General features: G+C 42.6%; 1 protein-coding gene and 1 long non-coding RNA gene across 8 annotated transcripts in view; one reads left to right on the plus strand and one right to left on the minus strand.

Annotated features, from left to right (window-relative positions):
• Positions 1–27,590, plus strand: part of LOC309625504 — a 76,539-nt gene that overhangs the window by 27,853 nt on the left and 21,096 nt on the right. Inside the window, exons 4-7 of one of the 7 annotated variants that reach the window (XR_014242536.1) lie at positions 3,943–4,041; positions 5,309–5,409; positions 5,507–6,188; positions 22,414–27,430. This is a non-coding gene — a long non-coding RNA (uncharacterized lncRNA). Of the gene's footprint in view, positions 1–3,942; positions 6,189–7,523; positions 7,550–22,413; positions 27,431–27,590 lie in introns of those variants that run through there. The other 6 variants (XR_014242537.1, XR_014242533.1, XR_014242534.1 and 3 more) reach the window with 6 other exon arrangements.
• On the minus strand, positions 16,128–22,416 carry LOC309625487 (non-secretory ribonuclease-like). The gene is made up of 2 exons (XM_082385097.1): positions 17,021–22,416; positions 16,128–16,800 (listed from the first exon to the last, which is right to left on the minus strand). The coding sequence occupies exon 2, from the start codon at positions 16,793–16,795 to the stop codon at positions 16,295–16,297; it is 501 nt and encodes a 166-aa protein (XP_082241223.1). The 5' UTR covers positions 16,796–16,800; positions 17,021–22,416; the 3' UTR covers positions 16,128–16,294.

Consider the following 27,590-nt stretch of genomic DNA (forward strand, 5'->3'; position numbering starts at 1 on the left):
GGGAGGAGCTGGAACTCGATACAGAAGAGGAAGGAAAGTATGACAAAGTGAGCTTCTCAAATGAGTACTTAGACGAGTGAGGAAGAGGAGAAAGGGAGAGTCCTGAGGGCCTGGAGTCTGGAGGAGGAGGGACTGGTAACTAAGGGAAGTGAGACAGAGATGCCCTACTCTCTATCTCTCCATTCCCTCTTCTAGGACAGAGAACATGACTCAGATGCGTATCCTCTTCCTACTCACTCCTGGACAAGACAGTCTTCTTCTAGGCCAAGAACTTTGTAAATTTCCTCAATTAACTCCTCAGCATCATTAGTAAGGGTTAGGGGGCACTCCTTGCATTTGAAGTAAGACCTCCCCACCGCAATCGGGTTGATTCTCCAGGCTCAGCAGCATCAGGCATGGTTGATAACTCCCTCCTCCTTGATGAGGCTGACCTGGCAATGGGGCTTCTTGTGACACAAACAAGGGTGAAAAGCATTGTGAGATCAGTCCCAATGCCCTCAAGACAGATAGTTGTGTCAATCTGCATGTTGGGTGTGGGACACCACTGTCTCCTGGCTCTTTCATGACCCCTAATTTAAAATGCTGCAGGTAGAGAATTCCCTGGTGGTCCAGTGGTTAGGACTCTGCACTCTGGCTGCCGAGGGCGGCTGGGTTCAATCCCTGGTAGGGGAACTAAAATCCCACAAGCTGCCCTGGCAAATAAAAATAAATGAAATGCTACCCGTAGTTTCCCCACCCCTCCATTCTCCTTCCTGCTCTATTTCCCCCATAGAGCTCATCACCCTGTCTATATAACTTACATATTTATTATTTTTATTGTCTCCTTTTTGTCTGCTGTATTCTCTGAAGAATCCCACATACCTCTAACGGTGTCTCACACATAGGTACTCAAGAAATGTTTGCTGAATAAGCCTCCTCAAATCAGTTGCCATGACACAATATTCCTGAGATGTCAAGGTCCCTGACTGATTTAGGCTCCATGCCAGCCCTTACCAGCTGCTTTTGCAACTGAAGCTCCACACTGATCACCCACGAGGCCTAATAGGGGTCTGGTGTAGACACCTCCTTTCCTAGTAGGACAAGTGCTGGTGATCCAATCCCCTTTTGTTTGGTGAACCTCAGTCTTTCCTTCTAACGCTTCCGGTCCGGAATCCGCACCCCTCGCTGAACCCAGCCGGCTGCCTCTCTCACAGCCTCTCCGGTGGCTGAGGGCCTTTGACCGCAACGCGGAGCCATCTGTAAATGCGCCTTCCCGCCAGCAGAGGGCAGGTGCTGCTGCGAAATTCCGTGCTGGGCTCGCGCCTTGCTCCAGCCTTGCCGGTTTTCTTGGCTAGTTCTCCCCTCTTCCCTCCTCGCCCTCTTCTTGGGCAGGATTGAAGGAAACCGGGCCCGGAGAGTCAGCAAGTTCTTGCGTGCGCGCGACTGTGGTGATGGGACGGTGGGCATCTGCTCGGGAAAGCCATGCTCCCACCATGGGATGATGCTCTCCAGGCTCACTGACCGATCTGCGCACGGCCGCTCTAATAAAACTCCGATGGTGCTGACCCTGAGCCCCGAGTGACCGGGTCCACAGCGTTTTCCTTCGAGTCTCTTCACCCCCAAAGCCTCTGCCACCGCGCGGGCAGATCACAGGCTTCTGAGAGGGGTCTGGAGGCTCTACCCCGAGGGTCTCCGCTTCCTTCATAGAAACAAACCCCAGACTTGCAAGCACAGCCCGAGGACAAGGCGCTGCCAGGAGAGGAGGGGCCGCGGAGTAGGGGCGACCCCACCTCTCCCCTCGCCTTTGCTCTAGCAGGCGGGTTCCCACGGCCGCCACCTTGGCCGGCAGGGGGCGCTGCGCCGCCTGGACCCCGCGGGCCGAGAGGGACCAGAACTTTTACCTCCGGGTTCTTAGAGATGGCTTCGAACTTTCAAAAGCCTCCTTCAATCACTGAGGAAAACCGCAGGATAATAAGTAAGTAGGCTTCAGATAATGAGCGCCTACTGTGTACCACGAACTCTCCATCACGAAGGTGGTGATGTGCGGAAGGAGGGCCGGGCGAGGAAGGAGGGATATCTGCGGCGCTCTGCTTCTCCGCCTCGAGGGGAGAGGTGGGAGTTTCGAGGTCAGCTCTATGCTGCATCACCAAGGCAATTTACGTTTTATTTCATCACTTCATTGTTTGAACTTTCTATGACCAGGGACCTTTCCTTACTCGACTGAGAAAGGGCTACACTGAGGTAGCCTATTTGACTTTTTCCGTTCAAAATACAGATGCGTTGTACCTGCAAATGGCAGACGTAAATTCAAACGTTGAGAGCAAATCTAGTAAAAAGGATGTCTTCCTCTGGTCCTTGTCTAATAGGCCCAAATTTTATTTTCCAGACGCAATAATTTTTCAGTTTTTTTTTTTTTTGGTATACTTTTACAGTCTTTATATAATCTACACATGTTAAACACATTTATAAGTTTGTTGACATGAGTATAGATGCGAGTGTTTCTCTCCTCTTCCCCCCCGCCCCCCACAAATAGTAACACTTTATATTCAGTGTTCTACACCATTACCTCTTTCCCAGCAACAATATATTTTGGACATATTCCATGCCCGCAGCAAGAGTGTACCTTATACTATTTAGTGGCTGTATAGTATTCTTCTGTAAGGATATACCATTGTTTTTTATCCAGTCCCATATTCAGGATATTCTGTTTGTTTCCAAACTTTTACTAGTATAAACAAGTTGGAATGATTATAGTGGAACAAAGCAGCAACATTAAGCACCATGTGTTTACGTCAGTGCATGTGCTATTGGCAAGTCACCCCATGTACTTGTCATGGGCTTCCTAGGGCCTTTGCTGAAGCTCCTGCATGGGTGGACGGTGGGGAATGCTGTGGTCTGACAACAGAAAAGCCTTCCAGATGCACATGGTGTCACTGGATCTAATGAAGCCTAGGGAAAGTGAACATTTTCAGCACAACTCAGTTATTTTTTCTTGTAACGGGAATCTGAGGAGTCAGTATCAATTGGATCAAACTTTGGTCTTTTAATACCGGAGAGGGTTAAAATAATAAACATGTTTATATATGGAGGACAAACTAAGATGCCAAGAGAGATAACTAACTTATTTTTATATTCACACTGAACATATTCTAGAGCAAATTCAAAGTTCTCATTTGTAAAACAATTTCTTTATTTAAACTGACCCTCACAATAGCCCATAAGGCAGGTATTACTATCCCCATTTTAGAGGTTATACTGAGGCCCAAAGAGTGACGTAATAGCAGGTAGAAGCAGAGCCACAAGCGACTCCTTCAAAGCGTGATGTTATCCTTCATTGTGGGCTGCTTCTTAGAAGGAGGCAGGATGCATAGTAGGTTTAAGGTAAGTTTCATCCATTCAGGTGGCCTCTGAGTCTCTTGTCTAAGATGGGCATATCATCCAGGCTGAAATACCTGCTTCATCAGGTATGTCAGGGTTTTGTTTCCTAGGTAATAATGTTTCCTTAATAAAATGTATTTATAGAATGTGAGTCTCCATTCTAATGGTTCTCTCACCTTTCATACCCCCAAGGACCCTTGTTATTTTCCCTTCATGCAGAAGCTATGTTTATATACACAAGTAATAAAATTATTTTTTGCCATTTTAATTGATCACATATAATATATATATATATATTATATGTATAATTGTTATGTGATACTTTTGAGTACCTGAGTTAAATGGTTTTACCATGGCATAGGTACTTTCTGTTCAGTTGTTTCATTAGCCTCTGCTATTCCTCCTTAATATAGGTAAACGTGTGTTTCTTTTTGGATATTTGCAATAACATATAGTATAATACTTGCACTCTAGTAAAGCAGTAGTCAAAATGTGGTCCAAGGACCCTGATGGCTGCAAGGAAATAAATTCTTCCAATAATCTGAATGAATTTGGGAATAGATTCTCCATTAATCAACCCTTTAGATGAGAATGCGGCCTGGCCAACGCTTTGATTGCAGCCTTGTGAGACCCTGAGTGGAGGACCCAGAAAAACTGTGCCTGGATTCCTGATCCACAAAAACCGTGAGATAATAATTATATGTTGTTTTTAAGCTGCTAAGTTTTCATTAATTTATTATGCAAAAATGAAAAATTGATACAATCTATGTGTCTTCATTCATTCAAAAACTTTACTTAACATCTGATTGGTACCAGGTACTGTTCTAGGCACAAGGGATGTAGCAATGTACTGAGGCCTTTTATTCCATGTAATGGGTCTCAGCCAAAACCTTTGATCATTTCTCCCTTCATTCAACGGGAAAATGTCACAATGACAGGTAGGTCAGTTGTGTGCACTCAGGTGATGATTGGGTCAAGTTAACACAGGTTTTTCCTAGGATATAGGTGCATGATTAGAAGTATTTGTAGCTGGAGTTGTCTTGGGCTCCCAAGGCAAATGGTACCTCCACTTCCTCTCACCTTGGAATAGCCCCAATATCGAGACACTATCAATTTCCATCATAGGCTTCTGAAGTCAGGATCAGTTAAAGTGAGTCCCAAATGCCAGGCTGGGGACAGGTTACAACAGAAACATCTGAAGAAAGATTTGGAAGTGCTCACTCCTGAGCTCCCAAACTCTGCAGTTTTCTAAATGAACAAGGGCATAGGCAAGATTCACTTTGTGACCGAGTGGAACACAAAGATGAGGTATCGGTGATCACCACAGTGCCTTAGTTTCTTCTAAGGCGTCTTAATAAAGACCATGGAAAGTGCCCACTGAATTCAACCTCATTTGACCTCTCAGTAAAACAACCCCCATTCTGAGACTCTGCGGAGGTCATGATGAGTGACCAAATACGATGTTGTATATGTTGGTTGACTACGACCAATATCCGCTGCCTAGAATAATAGCTTGATACCAGAAAAACCATGGTTGGATTTCTGGCCTCACAGAATGTCAAAGGAGAGCAGCAGGGTGGGTATGAACCCAGGTTTCAGTATGGGACAACCTCACCTCGACCACACACCCCGACCTCTGCCCAATATTCCGTAGCAGCAAGACTAAAAGTTTTTGCTCTCAGTATCACTTTACACTCTAAAAGTTACTGAGAACAGCAAAGAGCTTTTGTTTATGTTGATTATACCTATTTATATTTACCTTATTAGAAATTTGAACCAAGAAATTTTAGAATGCTTAGTAATTAATTCAAAAATCATTTAATAACAATATCGAATCATTAAATGTTGATATAATATTTTTTTTAAAAACTTATTTTCTAAAACAAAAAATAGTAATAAGAAGAATGCCGTTGTTTCACATTTTCTTTAATGGCTGACTCTATATTGACAGCTGGATTCTCACATCTGCTTTTGCATTCATCCATTGTGCTATGTTGTTTTGCTAAACTATGTAAAGAGAACCTGGCCTCACATAGATATGTGGTTTGAAAGGTAAGAACCTAATAGATACTGTGAAAGGGTTTGTGGGACCACCAGTTTCCTTGAACCATACTTGACCTGATCAGTGCATGCATCTCTCATTTCTCAGGTCACAGTGGTTGATTCTGAGATCAACCCTAAACACAATCAGATACGTTTGATGGGAATGTTGGCGTATGAAGACATGGCCCTCCTCTGCTGGACTTATTCCTGAGAGGGTATATGGTTTGGCGTTGTTGCAGTCACCTTACAAAAATGTGAGAGAAATTTGCCTGAAATGAGCACCAAGGTCTAGGAGAGATGGAAATGGAGAAAGAGAGAGAAACTTTGGTTCTCTTTTCATCATCTGAGTTCTGATAAGCTGCACATTAAGCCATAACAGCCCGTTATTTCTCAGGGCAGTTTAACTGTTCTTGCAGATTGTTAGGACATCATCAGCAAGGCCAAGTACTTGTGGAGGGAAGGGGTTTCGGCACACCGTTGTGGCCGGAGGAGCTCCTGAAACAATCAGAGCTGTGGAGGACCCAGTGGGTCACAAGCTGGTCAAAATCCACGGGAAAGTGTAGAGGATATTAAAATAGATGAATAAATGAATTAATTTAATCCTCCACTTGGTTTTGAATCTCTTTGTTTTTTAGATAACTGCTCATGATGAAAGGATTGTGGCAAATGGCTCTCGCATTTTGTTAGAAAGCAAATGAAGAATTTGTTGTTTCTCATTATTAGCTGTGTCCTAGGTTCCTGACTCCCCTCCAGACAAATTTCACCTCATAGGCGAGACTGAATTTCTGGTAAGTTCAGAAGTGCACTGACCTAATATAGGTGGGTCCTGATGTCTTTTGCCAGATTTGGTAATGTCCAGATGGTGCACCATGGGTCGTATTTTCTAACTCAGTGGGTATGTGTGAACGATTTGATCTACTTGGTGTTCCTGTTAGCCACTGTAATCACCCTGCTACTCCCATTCACTAATGTCTCTCATGTCACCAATTCTGAATCCAACATACCTTTGAAATACTGAGAATTTTGAAGTAGGCATTGTTCTCTTTTTTTTTTAATTTTTAAATTTAATTTAATTTATTTTTTTATACAGCAGGTTCTTATTAGTCATCAATTTTATACACATCAGTGTATACATGTCAATCCCAATCGCCCAATTCATCCCACCCCCACCCCCCCGCTGCTTTCCCCCCCTTGGTGTCCATACGTTTGTTCTCTACATCTGTGTCTCTATTTCTGCCCTGCAAGCCGATTCATCTGTACCATTTTGCTGGGTTCCACATATATGCGTTAATATACAATGTTTGTTTTTCTCTTTCTGACTTACTTCACTCTGTATGACAGTCTCTAGATCCATCCATGTCTCAACAAATGACCCAATTTCGTTCCTTTTTATGGCTGAGTAATATTCCATTGTGTATATGTACCACATCTTCTTCATCCATTCGTCTGTCGATGGGCATTTAGGCTGCTTCCATGACATGGCTATTGTAAATAGTGCTGCAATGAACATTGGGGTGCATGTGTCTTTTTGAAATATGGTTTCCTCTGGGTATATGCCCAGTATATACCCAGATTGTATATACCCAATGCCCAGGGATTGCTGGATCATATGGTAATTCTATTTTTAGTTTTCTAAGGAACCTCCATACTGTCCTCCATAGTGGCTATATCAATTTACATTCCCACCAACAGTGCAGGAGGGTTCCCTTTTCACCACACCCTCTCCAGCATTTGTTGTTTGTAGATTTTCTGATGATGCCCATTCTTACTGGTGTGAGGTGATACCTCATTGTAGTTTTGATTTACATTTCCCTAATAATTAGTGATGTGGAGCAGCTTTTCATGTGCTTCTTGGCCATCTATATGTCTTCTTTGGAGAAATGTCTATTTAGGTCTTCTGCCCATTTTAGGATTGGGTTGTTTGTTTTTTTTAATATTGAGCTGCATGAGCTGTTTATATATTTTGGAGATTAATCTGTTGTCCGTTGATTCGTTTGCAAATATTTTCTCCCATTCTGAGGGTTGTCTTTTCATTTTGTTTATGGTTTCCTTTGCTGTGCAAAAGCTTTGAAGTTTCATTAGGTCCCATTTGTTTATTTTTGTTTTTATTTCCATTACTCTAGCAGGTGGATCAAAAAAGATCTTGCTGTGATTTATGTCAAAGAGTGTTCTTCCTATGTTTTCCTCTAAGAGTTTTATAGTGTCCGGTCTTACATTTAGGTCTCGAATCCATTTTGAGTTTATTTTTGTGTATGATGTTAAGGAGTGTCTAATTTCATTCTTTTACATGTAGCTGTCCAGTTTTCCCAGCACCACTTATTGAAGAGGCTGTCTTTTCTCCATTGTATATCCTTGCCTCCTTTGTCATAGATTAGTTGACCATAGGTGCGTGGGTTTATCTCTGGGCTTTCTATCCTGTTCCATTGATCTATGTTTCTGTTTTTGTGCCAGTACCATATTGTCTTGATTACTGTAGCTTTATAGTATAGTCTGAAATCACGGAGTCTGATTCCTCCAGCTCCGTTTTTCTCCCTCAAGACTGCTTTGGCTATTCGGGGTCTTTTGTGTCTCCATACAAATTTTAAGATTTTTTGTTCTAGTTCCGTAAAAAATGCCATTGGTAATTTGATAGGGATTGCATTGAATCTGTAGATTGCTTTGGGTAGTATACTCATTTTCACAATGTTGATTCTTCCAATCCAAGAACATGGTATATCTCTCCATCTGTTGGTATCATCTTTAATTTCTTTCATCAGTGTCTTATAGTTTTCTGCATACAGGTCTTTTGTCTCCCTAGGTAGGTTTATTCCTAGGTATTTTATTCTTTTTGTTGCAATGGTAAATGGGAGTGTTTCCTTAATTTCTCTTTCAGATTTTTCATCATTAGTGTGTAGGAATGCAAGAGATTTCTGTGCATTAATTTTGTATCCTGCAACTTTACCAAATTCATTGATTAGCTCTTGCAGTTTTCTGGTGGCATCTTTAGGATTCTCTATGTATAGTATCATGTCATCTGCAAACAGTGACAGTTTTACTTCTTCTTTTCCAATTTGTATTCCTTTTCTTTTTCTTCTCTGATTGCAGTGGCTAGGACTTCCAAAACTATGTTGAATAATAGTGGCGAGAGTGGACAACCTTGTCTTGTTCCCGATCTTAAGGAAATGTTTTCAGTCTTTCACCATTGAGAATGATGTTTGCTGTGGGTTTGTCATATATGGCCTTTATTATGTTGAGGTAGGTTCCCTCTATGCCCACTTTCTGGGGAGTTTTTATCATAAAAGGGTGTTGAATTTTGTCAAAAGTTTTTCTGCATCTATTGAGATGATCATATGGTTTTTATTCTTCAATTTGTTAATATGGTGTATCACATTGATTGATTTGCGTATATTGAAGAATCCTTGCATCCCTGGGATAAATCCCACTTGATCATGGTGTATGATCCTTTTAATGTGTTGTTGGATTCTGTTTTCTAGTATTTTGTTGAGGATTTTTGCATCTATATTCATCAGTGATATTGGTCTGTAATTTTCTTTTTTTGTAGTATCTTTGTCTGGTTTTGGTATCAGGGTGATGGTGGCCTCATAGAATGAGTTTGGGAGTGTTCCTTCCTCCGCAATTTTTGGGAAGAGTTTCAGAAGGATGGGTGTTAGATCTTCTCTAAATGTTTGAGAAGAATTCACCTGTGAAGCCATCTGATAGAATTCACCTGTGAAGCCATCTGGTCCTGGACTTTTGTTTGTTGGAAGATTTTAAATCACAGTTTCAATTTCATTACTTGTGATTGGTCTGTTCATATTTTCTATTTCTTCCTGGTTCAGTCTTGGAAGGTTATACCTTTCTAAGAGTTTGTCCATTTCTTCCAAGTTATCCATTTTATTGGCAGAGAGTTGCTTGTAGTAGTCTCTTAGGATGGTTTGTATTTCTGCGGTGTCTGTTGTAACTTCTCCTTTTTCATTTCTAATTTTATTGATTTGAGTCCTCTCCGTCTTTTTCTTGATGAGTCTGGCTAATGGTTTATCAATTTTGTTTATCTTCTCAAAGAACCAGCTTTTAGTTTTATTGATCTTTGCTATTGTTTTCTTTATTTCTATTTCATTTATTTCTTCTCTGATCTTTGTGATTTCCTTCCTTCTGCTAACTTTGGGTTTTGTTTGTTCTTCTTTCTCTAGTTCCTTTAGGTGTAAGGTTAGATTGTTTATTTGAGATTTTTCTTGTTTCTTGAGGTAGGCTTGTATAGCTATAAACTTCCCTCTTAGAACTGCTTTTGCTGTATCCCATAGGTTTTGGATCGTCATGTTTTCATTCATTTGTCTCTAGGTATTTTTTGATTTTCTCTTTGATTTCTTCAGTGATCTCTTGGTTATTTAGTAACATATTGTTTAGCCTCCATGTGTCTGTGTTTTTTTTTTATGTTTTTTCCCCTGTAATTCATTTCTAATCTCACAGTTTTGTTATCGGAAAAGACGCTTGACATGATTTCAATTTTCTTAAATTTACTGAGGATTGATTTGTGACCCAAGGTGTGATCTATCCTGGAGAATGTTCCGTGCGCACTTGGGAAGAAAGTGTAATTTGCTGTTTTTGGATGAAATGCCCTATAAATATCCATTAAATCTATCTGGTCTATTGTGTCATTTAAAGCTTGTTTTTCCTTATTTATTTTCATTTTGGATGATCTGTCCATTGGTGTAAGTGAGGTGTTAAAGTCCCCCACTATGATTGTGTTACTGTCGATTTCCTCTTTTATAGCTGTTAGCAGATGCCTTATGTATTGAGGTGCTCCTATGTTGGGTGCATATATATTTATAATTGCTATATCTCCTTCTTGGATTGATCCCTTGATCATTATGTAGTGTCCTTCCTTGTCTCTTGTAACATTCTCTATTTTAAAGTTTATTTTATCTGATATGAGTATTGCTACTCCAGCTTTCTTATGATTTCCATTTGCATGGAATATCTTTTTCCATCCCCTCACTTTCAGTCTGAATGTGTCCCTAGGTCTGAAGTGGGTCTCTTGTAGACAGCATATATATGGGTCTTGTTTTTGTATCCATTCAGCAAGCCTGTGTCTTTTGGTTGGAGCATTTAATCCATTCACGTTTAAGGTAATTATCTATATGTATGTTCCTATGACCGTTTTCTTCATTGTTTTGGGTTTGTTTTTGTAGGTCCTTTTCTTCTCTTGTGCTTCCCACTTAGAGAAGTCCCTTTAGCATTTGGTGGTGGTTTGGTGGTGCTGAATTCTCTTAGCTTTTTCTTGTTTGTAAAGCTTTTGATTTCTCCATCGAATCTGAATGAGATCCTTGCTGGGTAGAGTAATCTTGGTTGCAGGTTCTTCCCTTTCATCACTTTAAGTATATCATGCCACTCCCTTCTGGCTTGTAGAGTTTCTGCTGAGAAATCCACTGTTAACCTTATGGGAGTTCCCTTGTATGTTATTTGTCGTTTTTCCCTTGCTGCTTTCAATAATTTTTCTTAGTCTTTAATTTTTGCCAGTTTGATTACTATGTGTCTCGGCATGTTTCTCCTTGGGTTTATCCTGTATGGGACTCGCTGCTCTTCCTGGACTTGGGTGGCTATTTCGTTTCCCATGTTAGGGAAATTTTAGACTATAATCTCTTCAAAGATTTTCTCGGGTCCTTTCTCTCTGTCTTCTCCTTCTGGGACCCCTATAATGCGAATGTTGTTGCGGTTAATGTTGTCCCAGAGGTCTCTTAGGCTGTCTTCATTTCTTTTCATTCTTTTTTCTTTGTTCTGTTCTGCAGCAGTGAATTCCACCCTTCTGTCTTCCAGGTCACTTATCCGTTCTTCTGCCTCAGTTATTCTGCTATTGATTCCTTCTCGTGTAGTTTTCATTTCAGTTATTGTATTCTTCATCTCTGTTTGTTTGTTCTTTAATTCTTCTAGGTCTTTGTTAAACATTTCTTGTATCTTCTCGATCTTTGCCTCCATTTTTTAAAAAAAATAAATGTATTTATTTATTCGTTTGTTCTTATTTTCGGCTGCGTTGGGTCTTCCTTGCTGTGCGCGGGCTTTCTCTAGTTGTGAGCGGGGCCTACTCTTCGTTGTGGTGCGTGGGCTCCTCATTGTTGTGGCTTCTCTTGTTGCGGAGCACAGGCTCTAGGCACGCAGGCTTCAGTAGTTGTGGTGCGTGGGCTCAGTAGTTGTGGCTTGCGGGCTCTTGCGGCACATGGGCTTAGTTGCTCCGCGGCATGTGGGATCTTCCCAGACCAGGGCCTGAACCCGTGTCCCTTGCATTGGCAGGCGGATTCTTAACCACTGCGCTGGCAGGGAAGCCCTGCCTCCATGCCTTTCCCGAGGTCCTGGATCATCTTCACTATCGTTATTCTGAATTGTTTTTCTGGAAGGTTGCCTATCTCCACTTCATTTAGTTGTTTTTCTGGGGTTTTATCTTGTTCCTTCATCTGGTACATAGCCCCCTGCCTTTTCATCTTGTCTATCTTTTTTGTGAATGTGGTTTTTGTTCCATAGACTGCAGGATTGTAGTTCTTCTTGCTTCTGCTGTCTGCCCTCTGGTGAGGCTATCTAAGAGGCTTATGCAAGTTTCCTGATGGGAGCTACCTAGGCATTGTTCTTATGTTATTATTATAACTCATACTTGAGACATGAATAACAGTTAACAGTGCCACTTTTCTATGTGCGTTTTAGGAAGCAAATTTAATAACATAAGTAAAGTTTTAGTTTCAAAAAAAGGCTATTTTTCATAGGTAATTTGAATTGGGGATGGGAACAGAATTTCTGTGCTCCCTTCCCTACTCATTGCCTCACTCTCTTTTTTTTCTTCCAGTTTTACTGAGATATAATTGACATACAGCACTGTATAAGTTTAAGGTGTACAGCATAACGATTTGACTTACAAACATAATGAAGTAATTAGCACCATAAATTTAGTGAACCTTCATCATCTCATATAGATACAAAATTAAAGAATTGGAAAATATTTTTTTTCCTTGTGATGAGAGCTCTTTGGATTTATTCTCTTAACAACTTTCATATATAACATACAGCAATGTTAATTGCATTTATCATGTTGTATATCACATCCCTAGTGCTTATTTATCTTATAACTGGAAGTTTGACTCTCTTTATCCAAATCCCCCTCCCTCTCATCCCCCACCTCTGGTAACCACAAATCTGATCTCTTTTTCTATGAGTTTGTTTTGTTTGTTTGTTTGTTTGTTTTTGAAGTATAATTGACCTACAGCACTATGTTAGTTCCTGGTACGTAGCAGAGTGATTCAGTATTTCTATACATTTCAAAATGAACACCATGACATCTGCTTATCATCTGTTACCAAAGATATGACATAATTATTGACTATATTCCCCCACACTGTAAATGTATACCTGTGACTCATTTGTTTTATAACTGGAAGTTTTTACATCTTAATCTCCCTCACCTATTTCTTTCATTCCCTTATCCTGCTCCCCTCTGGCAAACACCTGTTTGTTATCTGTACCAATGACTCTGTTTCTGTTTTGTTATGCTTGTTCATTTGTTTTGTTCTGTAGGTTCCACATATAAGTGAAATCATACAGTATTTGTCTTTCTCTGTCTGACTTATTTCACCAAGCATGATCCCCTCTAGGTCCGTCCATGTTGTCACAGTCTCACTCCCTTATGTGATTCAAATGGAAACAGTGCCTAAAATCTCAATATCAGACAAAAACAAATCAGAAGATTTAGATCAGATTGCTCTCCTCTCACATCTCCTGGCCTGACCCTGGGGCCTTCTCTCCCTGATCTGAGGGTCACTTGAGACAATCTGCTTCGTACCCACACAGAGGAATCTGCTCCTGATGTTAAAACATAAACTAGAAACAATAACAATGTGAACGGCCCTTTCACTTCATGCTGTACCTTACAAAGTGTGTTACAACCACTAACTGCTTTCACTCTTCCAAGACTTCCTTGAGATTTGGTACTATTACGAGCATTTTACAAAGTTAGAAATGGAGGCTTAGGGAAGAGAAGTGGACTCCAAGGAACGTGTCCTTGGAACATGCTGACGTGAACAATTAACTTCTCTAATAGTGGCCACTGTAGTGCTGGCCTCAGGTTCAGTGCAGTCAGATCTTGAGTGTCTATCACAGAGGGCGGTGGGAGCCAAGCCACGGCTTTGTCGTCACAGAGCACAGAATCCTCCTTGCTCTGCTTTGAATCCTCCTGCCTCCCGGGAGGGAGAAGCTACTTCTAAGCTTCAGGGCCACCAGCTCCCTCTGACCCCAGCCCAATCTTCAGCACAGGGACCGGGGAAGATGAGGAACAGAGGAAAAGCAGGAAGAGAGTGGGGAAGCATGGCCTCAGGGAGGGGGAACAGCATGGTGCTGCGGAGTGAGAGGATGAAGGTGCATTTTACTGACATGAGGAAATCTCTTCTGTTCCCCTCTCCCTCCGCTTCCAATCCTTCACTAAAGCCTGATAATTCGAACTTGGAAACATAATCCTAAACCTGCACTTTTTCTTCTGCCCTATTGCTATTACCTTATCCCATGCCTCTGGGATTTGGCCTGGATACCACGAGTTTCTGACTGTCCCCGCAGTCCCTGCACAGCTGCCAGACTGATCTTCAGGTCACAGTATTATCTAACATGCTCCATTTGTACCCCATAGGAAATTTACTCTTTATTTTCATCTCCATAGGTATGAAGCATCTGAGCCTCAATAACCTCTATCACTAATGCTCATGGTTAAAATGCTCTTGTCCTGCTAGACTAACTTTTATTTTTCTAACATGACTAATCTACATTCATGTTGGGCCCTTTGAATGCTCTCTCTCTGTCTCTCTGTCTCTGTCTCTGTCTCTCTCAGGAAGACTATCCCCTTAGTTTCTGCATGACCAGCTGCTTCTGATATTGTTCAGAATTCATTCCTTCATTGGGCCCCTACCAACCACACTGCAGATTCACTTCTATGGACTCATTGAGACCCACTACAGATGGCCCTCTGTGTGGATGTGAAAGCCACGGATGTGGAGGGCCAACGGTATGACCCCCTTTTATATAAGGGACTTGAGCATCTGTGGATTTTGATATCTGCAGAGTCTCCTGGAACCAATCCCCTGAAGATACTGAGAGATGACTGTACATTGTTTTCCTCAGTGCAGTTTTCCTCCTGACACTTATCACCTGGAAAAATAATTTTGTAAGTTCATTTTCTTCCCAGTAGAATAGGCACCCTAGGACAGAAATGTGTCTTTGTTTACATTGCATCCTCACGAGCTTAGAAATCTGCCTAGAGCACATCTGCACATGGGTTAACTACTGCATTAATGAATGATGAGTGAATGATGGGAGAGGGGATGACGACACAAGGCAGAGAGAGATGGGGCAGCTGAGTTGGCTGATCCCTCTACCATACGGTGTTAGAGAGGCTGTGTCCATGGCTGGGAAGTGACATATGATCTGCTGAGACAAGGAAGGTTCACTGCATCATGGCAAATGTGACTCCAGCCTTGCGGTATCCCACCTTCTCCTTCTGTTACTCCAAGCCTGTTGGAAGGGTAAGCTCATTTCATGCCACTCTGTATTAACCTAAAGTCAGTGGATTCTGTTGAGCCCTGGAATTGTCCAAACCTAGTATCTCCACGCAATAGCTTGAGTCAACAGACCCGCCTGGAGGAACAAATCCTCCAGTGGCTTCTCCAGAGAAGATGCTCAAGTGCAGATGCCGTATGTAGTACTACCAAGAGCAAGAATGACTGCCCATATGGAGGGTGGGAGGAATGGAAATTGCTGTATATCTGGGCCTGAAAGAGGAGCTGAAAAATAGGAGGTCAGGAATCCCAGACTCAAGGACGGAGGTACAGATTTAATGACATGCTACCTGCGTTCTATTCTGAGTCAGGTGCTGCAAAAGACCCAACATGTCCCCCGAACAGTCACTTGAATGCTGCATCTGACCACAGTTTGCAAAGAGCTTTCCCTTCCTGTTCCTCATTGATTCCTGAGTGCAGCCTTGTGATGGAGGCAGAGTAGGGGCTTTCATTATCTGCTCCCTTTTCTGTCTGTCTACATTTCTGTAATCCTGGAGCCTGTGCCCCTACCTGACCTGAATGTGAACAAGCCACTGATCCTCTCCTTGGGAGAGAGCCCAATTCCATGTCTCCTTCTTTACCTTCTGCTACCAGATGACCAGCTGTTCCCTTCTCCAGGACACAGAAATCGCCAGGAAAGAGTTTCACCTCTTCTCCAGGTAGTACTGGAATCTGTCCATATACTACCTGAACAATTTGTCTCATTCCACATTAGACTCAAACTCTGGATCCACCCCTAGGATAACCATTAATATCTGAAGATTTGATACACTTATTTAAAAACAAATCTCTGGGGCTAAAATTTGCTTTTTTCTTTTGGTCTTATCACAATTATGGCATTTCCCCCTTTCTTTTTGTTTTTACACCGTATCGTTCTCTTTTATCATAAAATGTATGGTTCTTAAATCAGAATCAAATACATTTGTTTCTACTTACTGGGGGCTCTTTGCCTCCTGGTATTGAAATAGGCAGCTATGAGAGGAAGCCTCAGCTTCCTGGCCTAAAGCAGAGAGAAGGAAAAGTCTGCACAACTTCATGACACAAGGAGCCTCTTATCCTCACATCTATTTATTTCCCACAAATCTCAGATTAGAAGAAGGGGAAAAGCCTCTAGACCAGAATGTAACTACATGATAGAAGAGCACAGACAGACACACGGAGCCTTGTAGGTAATTCTGTAAAGTTTATTGTGCGTGCACAAGGAGCTTCAGCTGAGCAAAGCTTAAAGGGACCTGGAGGCTGGTGAGATGAGGACTGATGCTGATATCTGGGGTGGATGGTGGGACAGGACTGTGGCGCTTGGCAGATGAGCACGGCCCAAAGTGCTGGCCCAGAGTTTAGATGATCACATCCAAGTGAACTGGAACCACGGGGTATGTGGCATTGTCCTGTGGTGATCTGTTGTCACACGCAATGATGAAGCTCTTCTGTGCCTGTGTCGGTGTATAACGGCAGTCCATATAATGTCGTGCATTTCTTGTGAGGTTGCAGTGGGTTACAGGCACTTGAACTGAGCTAATATGACAATTCTTCCTGCATGATGAAGGGCAGCATACATTTCTGGTGGTACAAACACGAGCTACTTCAGCAAACGTTGTGTGGAGAAAAGTATTTTGATTTTTGCATACCATTCTGGGACGGTTAGGCATCTCCATTCTGTAACGGTTAACCACCCGCATTGCATCATTGCATTGAGGGTGGGCCATATTTATGTGCTGAATCTCAAACCACTGAGCCCGGGTTAAATTAGGAGGTTGGACATGGAGTGAGATCACCATTCCCAAGAGCCCCAGCAGCAAAAAGAGAGGAAGCCGGGCATTCTGCTGTATTGGAACCATGTTTCCTGTGAAAAGAAGGGTATCTTCTGCATCCCGGCCCACAAATAACGCACTCCCTCCTCACTCACCCTGCAGACACCCTGCTGTCACTGTGGTTCTAGCTCCTCTCCCCTCTGCTCCCCGAAGTCTGTCATGTGTCCTGGGCACTAACTTCAGCTCACCGCTCCCCCTGTTGCTGCTTCATTGCTGTCTCTCCTGTTCCAGGTCTGGGGCTCATTGTCTTACCCAGTATCTCTACTGTGGCTCCTGTGAGAACAGATCCAGCTGGTGGTCCTGGCGCTCAGGGGCAGCTGGTTTCCCCCCAGTTCTTGGGACTGGAGATATAGAGCAGCCCCTGTGGGTGGGGCGAGCAGAACAAGGAGGGCTCTGAATCTAGGACATGAAGAAACGCACAGATTAGGACATGGTCCACTTATGCAATGAGCCCTTTGTTTTATCATTTGCTGATCAATGCGTACCCAGGGATGAACCACTGCTGCTTCTGTTGTAACAAATCTAATTCCAGGCATCCTGTGCAGGGCAGAGCTCTGCCACTGGGTCTGGATTTCCTAAATGAAAAATATCACTGGCTGCAGAATGGCCATAGATTTTTTATTTTTATTTATTTATTTGGCTGCGTTGGGTCATTGTTGCTGCGCATGGGCTTTCTCTAGTTGCAGCGAGTGGGGGCTACTCTTCGTTGCGGTGCACGGGCTTCTCATTGCGGTGGCTTCTTTTGTTGCGGAGCATGGGCTCTAGGCACGTGGGCTTCAGTCGTTGTGGCACAAGGGCTCAAGAGTTGTGGCTCACGGGCTCTAGAGCTCAGGCTTAGTAGTTGTGGCACATGGGCTTAGTTGCTCTGCAGCATGTGGGATCTTCCCGGACCAGGGCTCCAACCGGTGTCCCCTGCATTGGCAGGCGGATTCTTAACCACTGCGCCACTAGGGAAGTCCCAGAATGGCTATAGATTTTATAACTCAACTTGGGGGCAACACATTGAAAGACTGAAGTACATGAAGGCAGGCCTGGTACTCAGAACAAATAGAGCCAGGAGGCTTGTTTGCACCAGAGGAACCCAGGCACCCCTTTCATTTTAGTAATCACCCTGGTTCCTTCTCACCCAAATGTTCTTTATCTCCTCACTTCCCTGTGGTGGAAACTTGAGCTCTGAATTTCTCACTGCTCAAAATCCTATAAGTAATTAGTTTGTGACAAATCTATGACTTTTTGTTATTGTTGTTGTCATTTTTTTTTTTCTGCTTCCTATGCATTGAATTCACTTTCTCTTGTTTTTACCCTGGCGCAGTTTTTGCCTTCACTTCCTGTGAAGTAGCATGACCTAAAAACACCCAGAAGAAAGTCTGTAAAATCTGCCAGAGAATGAACATTTGGTGTCATGTAAGGGATTCCAAGCTAGAGCTTGAATTCCTGTGTTCTTTTCAATCTGTGCTATTTTCTAAAAAACAGTCTGTCCTAGAGTTGTCATTTATCTTACTAGTACATTTCATTTCTTGATGTTAACAGGAAAAAAATTTTTTAATTTATAAAATGAGCATCAATGGATAGGACACTGTATTCCTGAAATTATGGAAGTCATAGTATGTAACTTGATGCATGAAACATACTCTTGGTTCTCAGAGAAGCAGAGGAAAATAATTGTAGACCTATAATAATTTTATTACTATGTGATAGAGGTAATAACACTGTGTGAAGATGGTTTTATGGGGACCCTGAGAATGAAGGGTCTTACTTGGCCTCATGGGATAAGAAAGGCTTCCAGAAGAAATGTCCATTTGAGCTGGCCCATAAAGGATAAGCAGAGTTTAGGGACTTTAGGGAATAAATGAGCATTCTAGGCTAAGAAGATGGTGTGGGACATTGTACAGACAGGGAAAGTGCATCAAGGTAGGAAAGGCCTCCAGATAAGAGATATTAAATCCCTGGTCTAACCTCTTAGTTAGAAAACTGGGGCTTCCCTGATGGCGCAGTGGCGCACTCTGGCTGCAACTAGAGAAAGCCCGTGCACAGCAACGAAGACCTGACGCAGCCAATAAACAAACAAACAAACAAATAAATAAATAAAATTTAAAAAAAGGAAACTGGATTAGGTCCTCAAATGGCACTGTACAACCTTCCAAGAAAATTAATCCACATTTTTTTAAACTACCTTTTTATATTTCTGTCATGTGGAAATGCAATTATTTTACCACTGATGTCGTTATGTAAACATGGACATAATGGTGACCTGGATAGGACTCAGTGCAGTGCTAATAGGATTCTGCCTGAAATCTTGTTCTGCCTAAAAGGCATTAATATCTTTTACCATGAAGTAAGTTTTTTTTTTTTCATGTATATTTTGTGGAAAGCATTTTCATGAGAGATGAGGATGTAAAAATGAATTAGGTGTAGTTTAGCCCTTCTGTGATACCGACAACCACCCTGGGTAGAAGGACCTGTACTGAAGTGTCTATAATATGAACTAAAAATCATACACTGCAGTCACAGGGAGTGCATCTGGCTCAAAACCTGTTCTTGATCAGCATATAGTTTTAATAGTGGGTTTTGGAATATTAACACTTCAAGTTGGGATAGTTCACATAAAAATTTGCATTCCTGTCTTACCTTTAAAAATCGGGAGATGTTGTCGGTGCACTGAGTCTCCATTACCACAAGGGATCAACTAGAGCTGAGTAGTTCCCACCTCTGTTGAAGGTGGCAATAGTTCAGGGGTTTTCACTCACTCTACTCCTACCTACTGATCACATCCTGTCTGTTCACTCAGATACTGCCCATCACGCTTATCACAAGCGTCCTGAGAAGAGACTCACCCAATATCATGCCCAATCTGCAACCACGGTCCACCTTTAAAATTGTATTCGGAGCACACCTTCTATGCTTTTCCTGATTGGTTCGTCCATAGCTTTCCTCTATGCATATTTACCTTACACTAAATCTCTTCATAGAAATTTTTGTTGGCTAATCTACATATCATTCAGTAACTGCCACTAATCACAACTAATAATTTTAGGTAATGCGCTTTTTCCTCTTGGTTGTTTTCAGACGACTAGGTTAGTCTCTCACTACAAAGGTAATTTTTCCCTCAATATAAAGACAAGTTTTTTTTCATGTTGAATGAATTTCTAAATCTTTGCTTGTCCTGCGGCCTGCCACATACCCTCTTCAAAAAGTTAAGGTCAGGTAAAAACCTTGATTTGAATCCGAGCTCTACTAATTCTGAGAAATGAGACCCTATATGTACCACTTGGCCAAAGGGTTGGATTCTTTAAGCCCAATGGCCAGTTATGCAGAGCCATGAACACACGAAATTGTGAAACCTGTAAATAATAACACATACTTGTTAGAACTATGGTGTGAATTAAACAAGAATAGCTAAGCATAGTGAAGTTCCAAAAAAGGCAGTTCCTCTTTTCTTGGCCAATTATAAAGGATATTGAGATCTAGTTATTAGATCTCAACTCAGTTTCCTGCCAGCTGTCAGTCAGCTTTTGCTCTGTTGCCTAATCAGACAAAAGGCTTCTGAGGCCTATCTGCCAGGGAGACCTATCAAGATAAGACCTATGAAATCTACTTATATTACAACTTGTTGATTGACTGTATGTGCCCCTGCCACCACCTTCATTAGCAGGTCCCCTAACATAACTGATTTTGGAGCTCTGGACAGGCGTATGTACTATTTCTTCCCTTACCTTACTGAAATGCAGACCTACGTCTCAGGCAGCTTCTCCCATAATAAGAACATTCACAGTTTAAATTGTGAAGACAAAAAGAATGTAATCTTTACATAAAAGAGATGGATTTTTTTTTTTTGCCTAAATTCATTAACAACTGTTTTTAAGAAAAATTAGATTTAATTGGATTCACAGTTCTCAAATGGAAACCCAACTTGCAAACAAAATATTTCTGCTTACCTGAACATGTACAAAACAATATGTACACACAGAAAATCACACATGGACTCATACACACAAGTAATGCTTAGTTAGGGAGTGAAAGACAGAGAATGATTGAGGTGAAAAAGATCTTTAGTCTATAACCTTCACTTTAGAGTATAAGGATGAGGTGATTTGCCCACCTCCAATAATAGCAAGCTAGCGACAGTCACCAAACTGCAGGTATTTTTCTTCATATGTGCGGTGGTGTCATAGGTACTCTGTGTGATGCTGGTAAAGACTGTGGGTGTGAAATAGTAAACATGAAATTAGTCCTACTAGGCAATCTGTTTAAGATCATTGACAGGGGCTTCCCTGGTGGCGCAGTGGTTGAGAATCTGCCTGCCAATGCTGGGGACATAGGTTCGAGCCCTGGTCTGGGAAGATCCCACATGCCACGGAGCAACTGGGCCCATGAGCCACAACTACTGAGCCTGTGCATCTGGAGCTGGTGCTCCGCTACAAGAGGGGCCGTGACAGTGAGAGGCCCGCGCACCGCGATGAAGAGTGGCCCCCGCTCTCAGCAACTAGAGAAAGCCCCCGCACAGAAACGAAGACCCAACACAGCCAAAAATAAATAAATAAATAAAATAATTAAAAAAAAAAAAAAAGATCATTGACAGACCTGAGAGTTTTCCATATGGCCTTCCCTTTAAGGTCTGGGAAGAAAATATCCACAATGTAATTCCTATAGGATTAGAGGAAGGAGGGAAGGCAACGGAGGTTCCATTTCTGCTAGGAGTATCCACCACTGACAGGGACATATCTATCTCTGTGGTTGTCATCTGCTCTGCAAAAACCCTGCCCTGGGACTCCCAGGTATTCAGTAAAAGAGTCAGAATATACACTCAGTCTTTACTCAGACTCCCTGGGCACTCGTTGGGAAGTTTCATGATGACAGGCCCTATACATAGAAGAGCCAGGAATTTTTTAAAGAATATTTATTTATAAGTAAGATGCTGGGTCTTACTGCAGCATGCAGGCTCCTTAGTTGTGGCATGTGGGATCTAGTTCCCTGACCAGGGATCGAACCTGGGCCCCCTGCTTTGGGAGCACAGTGTCTTCACCACTGCGCCAGCAGGGAAGCCCTGAGGAGCCAGGAATTTTTATTCTGAGGCAGAGGAATCTGTGGGGAAAACATAAGTCTACTCTCTTAGAACTGAAATGCTTCCATTTTCTTTTTAACAGCATTTAAAACAGGCATATGTATTTAAGGAAGTGGAAATATTTTCTAAGATGCGAGGCATATGGATTAGTAGTGAGCTCACCTACTGTAGAAAAGGTTTGGCAGGGACACCTGCTTCATTCATAGGCTGGGGAATCAGGTGGCTGATAGATGCAAACACTTTTTTAGGTTAACTACTCAAGTGAGGAGCAAAAATCACTTCGGAGTTTGAAAATACCTTTGTATGTCAGGCCTATAAAGGGGTGAGTGGGTGGTAGGCACCTCCTTTCTTCACAAGTCCTTCTCTTCTCTTCTCACTTCTTACCCAGAGAAAAGAAGGGGTGTGAGGTGGAAGGAGAATGTGAGAACAGTAGTTGCTGTGAGTACAAGAAGAGGTGTAGATAGGGGCCAGCGGGGACATGAAGTGTTTGGGCTGAGAGTTCTTAGAAATACAATAGGTATCTTGGGGGCAAGGGACCACAGCCTGCTCCCTGACCCCACTCTTCCTCGACCTGCTTTCACAGGGAACATGAATCTGATGTGGACCCTTCTTCTCCTCCTCCTCCTGGGGCCAATTGTCTTCACTCCAGGCCTGCCCTTCTCAAGAAGGTGTACAGACAACCCCAGGTCATGAGTCCCTGGAGGACACCACCGGTACTGTGACGTGATGATGAGGCGAGGGTGGCTGATCTGGAGGGGTAGGTGCAAGCAGATCAACACCCTCATTCACGAGGATTTGGCCACCAGAGCAGATTTCTGAGAACTCCATCTGTGCCCTGTACCAGCAGAGCAGCTCCTTGCAAAGCTGCCACAACGGTGCTCACGATGTCAGCGTCACCGACTGCTTTGCCAAAGCAGGCAGCCGGCCCCCGCACTGCCACTGCTGTAAGAAGGACTCCACCAGGCCCATCCGCGTGGGCTGTGAGGAGGGGGGCCCTGTTCACCTGGACGGCCAGTCTGCCCCCAGCCCTGACGTGGGAAGCCCAGTGACTTGCACCCTACACCTCCAGATCTTTGAAGCCCTGCCAAAGTCTTCCCTGTAAACGCTTCTTCTCTCGCATCTGGATCCCTCATTGTTCCCAGTCACGAGCATCCCTCTCACAGCCTCTCCCCCGACCCTGACTCCACGCTCCACCCCACACTCCTGCCACGGAGTCGGTGTTTTGGGTGTAGGACAAGATGCGGCTGGGGAGCTGGGGAGAAAGCCCTGCTACCTCGCAAAGGGAATCTACCTCTGGAAAAGCCTTGCTCCCCTGGAGCGGCTACACAAGCCGGGCTGGCTGGGCTGATTTGCCCACGAGCTGCTCTAATAAGAACTCCCGATGGCGCTGGCCCTGGGCAGCCCCGAGTGGCCCGCCTCGCAGGGTCCTCCTGCGGGTCCTTCGGCTCCCTTCTCCCCTGCGGGCTCCTGCGGAGGGGATTTGGGACGACTCCCGTGAGGGAAACCCGCTTCCTTTATAGAAACAGACCCCTGATGCGGGGGACACAGCACGGGAAGGAGCCGCTACCTGGAGGAGAGGTGGCACGGAGCCGGGCGACTCCCACACCAAGCGGTCCCTTCGGCGTCTCTCGCCGGCGCCGCCTCAACTGGTCCGCAGGGGGCGCTGCGCCACCTGAGACCCCGGGCCAAACAGAGACCAGAGCTGCTTTCCGGGTTCCTCTCAAGACAGGGAGAGATGGGTTGGAAGCTTCTTGGTTACCGACACGGCAATGGAGGATAACAGGTGATTAAACAGAACATTCAGCCAGCATAAATACAGCCTAACTTTCAAAAAAACAGATTTCTGAGTTTACCATAACTTTCACGCTCTCGTACTCTTTAGTATTTAACTTGCCTACAGATTTACATTCTAGCACCGCAGATATAGAGGAAGTAAGATCTGTACAGAGCACCTACTTGTGTTATAAGCTTTGCAGTTTGGCTGCACTGGAAAAAAAAGAGCCTATTTCTTTCTTGGAATCCATTATATACATATATATACATATATATGTGTGTGTGTATATATATATATACATATATATATATATGTATGTATATATATATATATATATACAATCCTCTTCTGAAGGAAGTTTTTCTACCCACAAGAAGGAGCAGCCATAGATGACCATGTTCTCTGAGACTCCATCAAAATGGTGACAGGGCTTTGAATCAAAGGAGGGCACCTGACTCTAGGGCAGCCATCCATGGACTGATTGGCTAGGTGCTCATGGAGTAGACTGGGGATTTTACCCTCCTGGAATAATGGTGACAAAACTGGATACTCTTATTTTCATCTTCTCCCCTGAAGCCAGGAGCTGTAGTTGTGTTACAGTCGTTTGTGACCTTCCACACTTAATGCTTGCTATAAAAATGTTTTCAATAAAATGTTAAAGGGCCATTGTGGTAGATGCTTTTGGTGCTGTGGATATCCGTAGACTTTCACTTTCAGGTTGGGAAAGTTTCCTTCCCTTCTACTCCTAGTTTCCACTCTTGAATGCATTGTGAATTTTATTGAAGATTTGTCTTCATCTAATGATAAAATCGTATAGTATTTCTCTCCTAATCAGTGAATGGGGTGAATTGCATTAATTGATTTTAGAATATTAAACCAACTTTGGGATAAACTCATATTGGTTATGCTAAATTTTCTTTTTTTAATCACTGTATTTAGCTTGCTAATATTTAAGGGGTTTTTTTGTCTTTTTTTGTTCTTGTTTTTTGCATTTATGTTCATGAATGAAATTGGTCTGAAAATTTTTTTTGGAACTATCTTGTTTGATTTTGGTATCCAGATTCTATGTTAGCCTTCAGAAATGAGTTGAGGAATATTCCCTCTTTCTCTATTTTCTGTAATTGGAATTATATGTTATTTTATTATTTACAGAACTCATCTGTAAGGCTGTTTGGCCCTGATACTTTCTTTGAGACTATTTTTAACTTCTATTTCAATTTCTTTAATGGTTATAGACATGCTGAGTTTTCTAGTCCTTTTTTTTTTTTTTTAAACTGGAGTTCCTTTATTTATTCTTTTTTTTTTTTTTAGCAGATATTCATTTTTAATTATTATGTATTTATTTATTTATTTTTGGCTGTGTTGGGTCTTCGTTTCTGTGCGAGGGCTTTCTCCAGTTGCAGCAAGCGGGGGCCACTCTTCATCGCGGTGCGCGGCCCTCTTACTATCGTGGCTTCTCTTGTTGCGGAGCACAGGCTCCAGACGCGCAGGCTCAGTAGCTGTGGCTCACGGGCCTAGTTGCTCCGCGGCATGTGGGATCTTCCCAGACCAGGGCTCGAACCCGTGTCCCCTGCATTGGCAGGCAGATTCTCAACCACTGCGCCACCACGGAAGCCCTAGTCCTTTTTTTAAAAATTGAAGTATAGTTGATTTACAATATTATATTAGTTTCAGGTGTACAACATAGTGATTCAGTATTTTTGCAGATTATACTCCATTATAGGTTATTACAAGATAATGGCTATAATTCCCTGTGCTATTGCTTACCTATTTTATACATAGTAGTTGGTATCTGTTAATCCCATACCCCTAATTTGTCCTTACTCCCTTCCCTTTCACCTTTAGTAACCACAAATTGTTTTCTATATCTGTGAGTCTGTTTCTATTTTGCATATACATTCATTCATATTATTTTTTTGGATTCCACATATAAGTGATATCCCTAGTTCTTCCGGAGATCATTTTGGCAAGTTTTTTTTTCCCCCTAGGAATTTATCCATTTCATCTAAAGTGCTTAAATATATTGGCACAAAGTTGTTCATATTCTTTTGTTAATATTTACAGCATCTCTTTTTACATCTTATTTCTGACATTTTATTTATACCTTTTAAAATTGATAAAGCTTATGAGAGCTGTCGTTTTATTAGACTTATTAAACAAAGACTTTTTCAGACATACAAGAGCTAAAAGAGTTCATTGCCTGAAGGAAGTCCTTAAGGCAGAGGAAAAATGACACCAAGTAGAAATAGAAACCTACACAGAAATGAAGGACATTGGAAACTGTAATTACATGACAGTATGTGAAACTCCTGGGAATAGTGCATGGAAATAGCTTTGGAAGTTTTGAGTTATAACTCGAAAATACTGGGTTTTGTTCTCCATGAAGTAGTATGTTTATTTTCTAAAGCAGAAGCTTTAGAAAGCAGATATCCCTGAACCAAGGAAATACAAAGGGTGCGGCTCCTACTTGGAACTAGGGGAATGAGGAACGTACAGAAAAAGAAAGAAAAATTCACGTCTCAGCAAAATATCCTGTTTGCGTATATTCTTTAATTTTCTAACTGGAAAATTTCTGTGCTCTTCCCACCCCAGGAACCAGAATAGGGAGAACAGGAAGTTATTATTATATCCTGAAGGCTGTAATATTAGATTCACCTTGAATCCCAATGTTAGATCCTGCAGTTTCTGCAAAGATAGAGGGGTCCATGCATTGGGACCCTCAGCTGTTTTCTCCTGGTCTAAATTAAAGGAGGTCTTTAGTGTGTGTGTGTGTGTGTGTGTGTGTGTGTGTGTGTGTGTGTGTTACGGGGAGCAGGGGAAGGTGAACTGAGAAAAAGGGCTGGTTTGTATGATGACTGAGCATCTTTTCCTCAGTCTCAAAGAAGTGGGAATGGGGAAGTTTCTACCAAGTGGCAACACTCCTGAGAGCCATTCTGTTGACAAAAATTAGAAGTGACTGTGCTACAGATCTTTGTTAGCAGTTGGAAAGTAAGCTAATTATATAAAATTACAGAATATTTCTATGAAAGTTGGGAATCATTTTGAAAGTAAGCACCCTTAGGATGCATCTCTTTGCTCTCACTAATTGTGGGTGATGATGAATTCAGATGCTCCTGCATTTCTCTAAAAGAGAGGTCTAGAAACTCTAATAAAAATCTGGATCTCCAGGATTAACATTCTCTAATAGTCTGGAAGTCTATTAAGCAAAAGCACAAACATGTGTGAAGGTCCACTAACAATACCCAATTACGGGGACTTCCCTGGTGGTGCAGTGGTTAAGAATCCACCTGCCAATGCAGGGTACACGGGTTCGAGCCCTGGTCCGGGAAGATTCCCACATGCCACGGAGCAACTGAGCCCGTGCGCCACAACTACTGAGCCTGCGTGCCACAACTACTGAAGCCCATGTGCCTAGAGCCCATGCTCCACAACAAAGAGTAGTCCCCGCTCACCACAACTGGAGATAGCCCACATGCAGCAACGAAGACCCAATGCAGCCAAAAAGAAAAAAGAAAAAACCAATACCCAATTACCCCCAGGTAATTGTCTCTAGGATGTTCTAGGTCAGCATGTATTGTTGCAGACGGACACACGTGCTGTAATAAAGTGTGCTAAAATAGACCAGCAGGTATGGAACATCTGAAAGGAAGAAAAGAAGAAAGAGAAGGAGGAGGGAAGGGAGGGTATAAGGGAACGCGAATGAAGACTTCATGAGAAGGTGAATCTTCCAGAAGCTTCCTCATGCCTCGCCAGGCATGGAGGCAGATGAGTGGCCACATCTAGTGAGTTAAGTCCACAGGACTGGGGGCTCCCTGGGACTGGGTGTGTCTTTGAATCCCTTTTACCTGGCACAGAGTCCATGCTCAGAAATGTTTGATTGATGAATGGAGGGACATACTGTACATCTGACACAGCACATCGAGTCCGCTAAAAGTCATTAAATGTATAAATCAGAATATTCTACCAATTATATGTTATCCTACTTT

The sequence above is a fragment of the Balaenoptera borealis genome, assembly GCF_965194805.1.
Source record: "Balaenoptera borealis genome assembly, chromosome: 3".
Classification (NCBI taxonomy): Eukaryota; Metazoa; Chordata; class Mammalia; order Artiodactyla; family Balaenopteridae; genus Balaenoptera; species Balaenoptera borealis.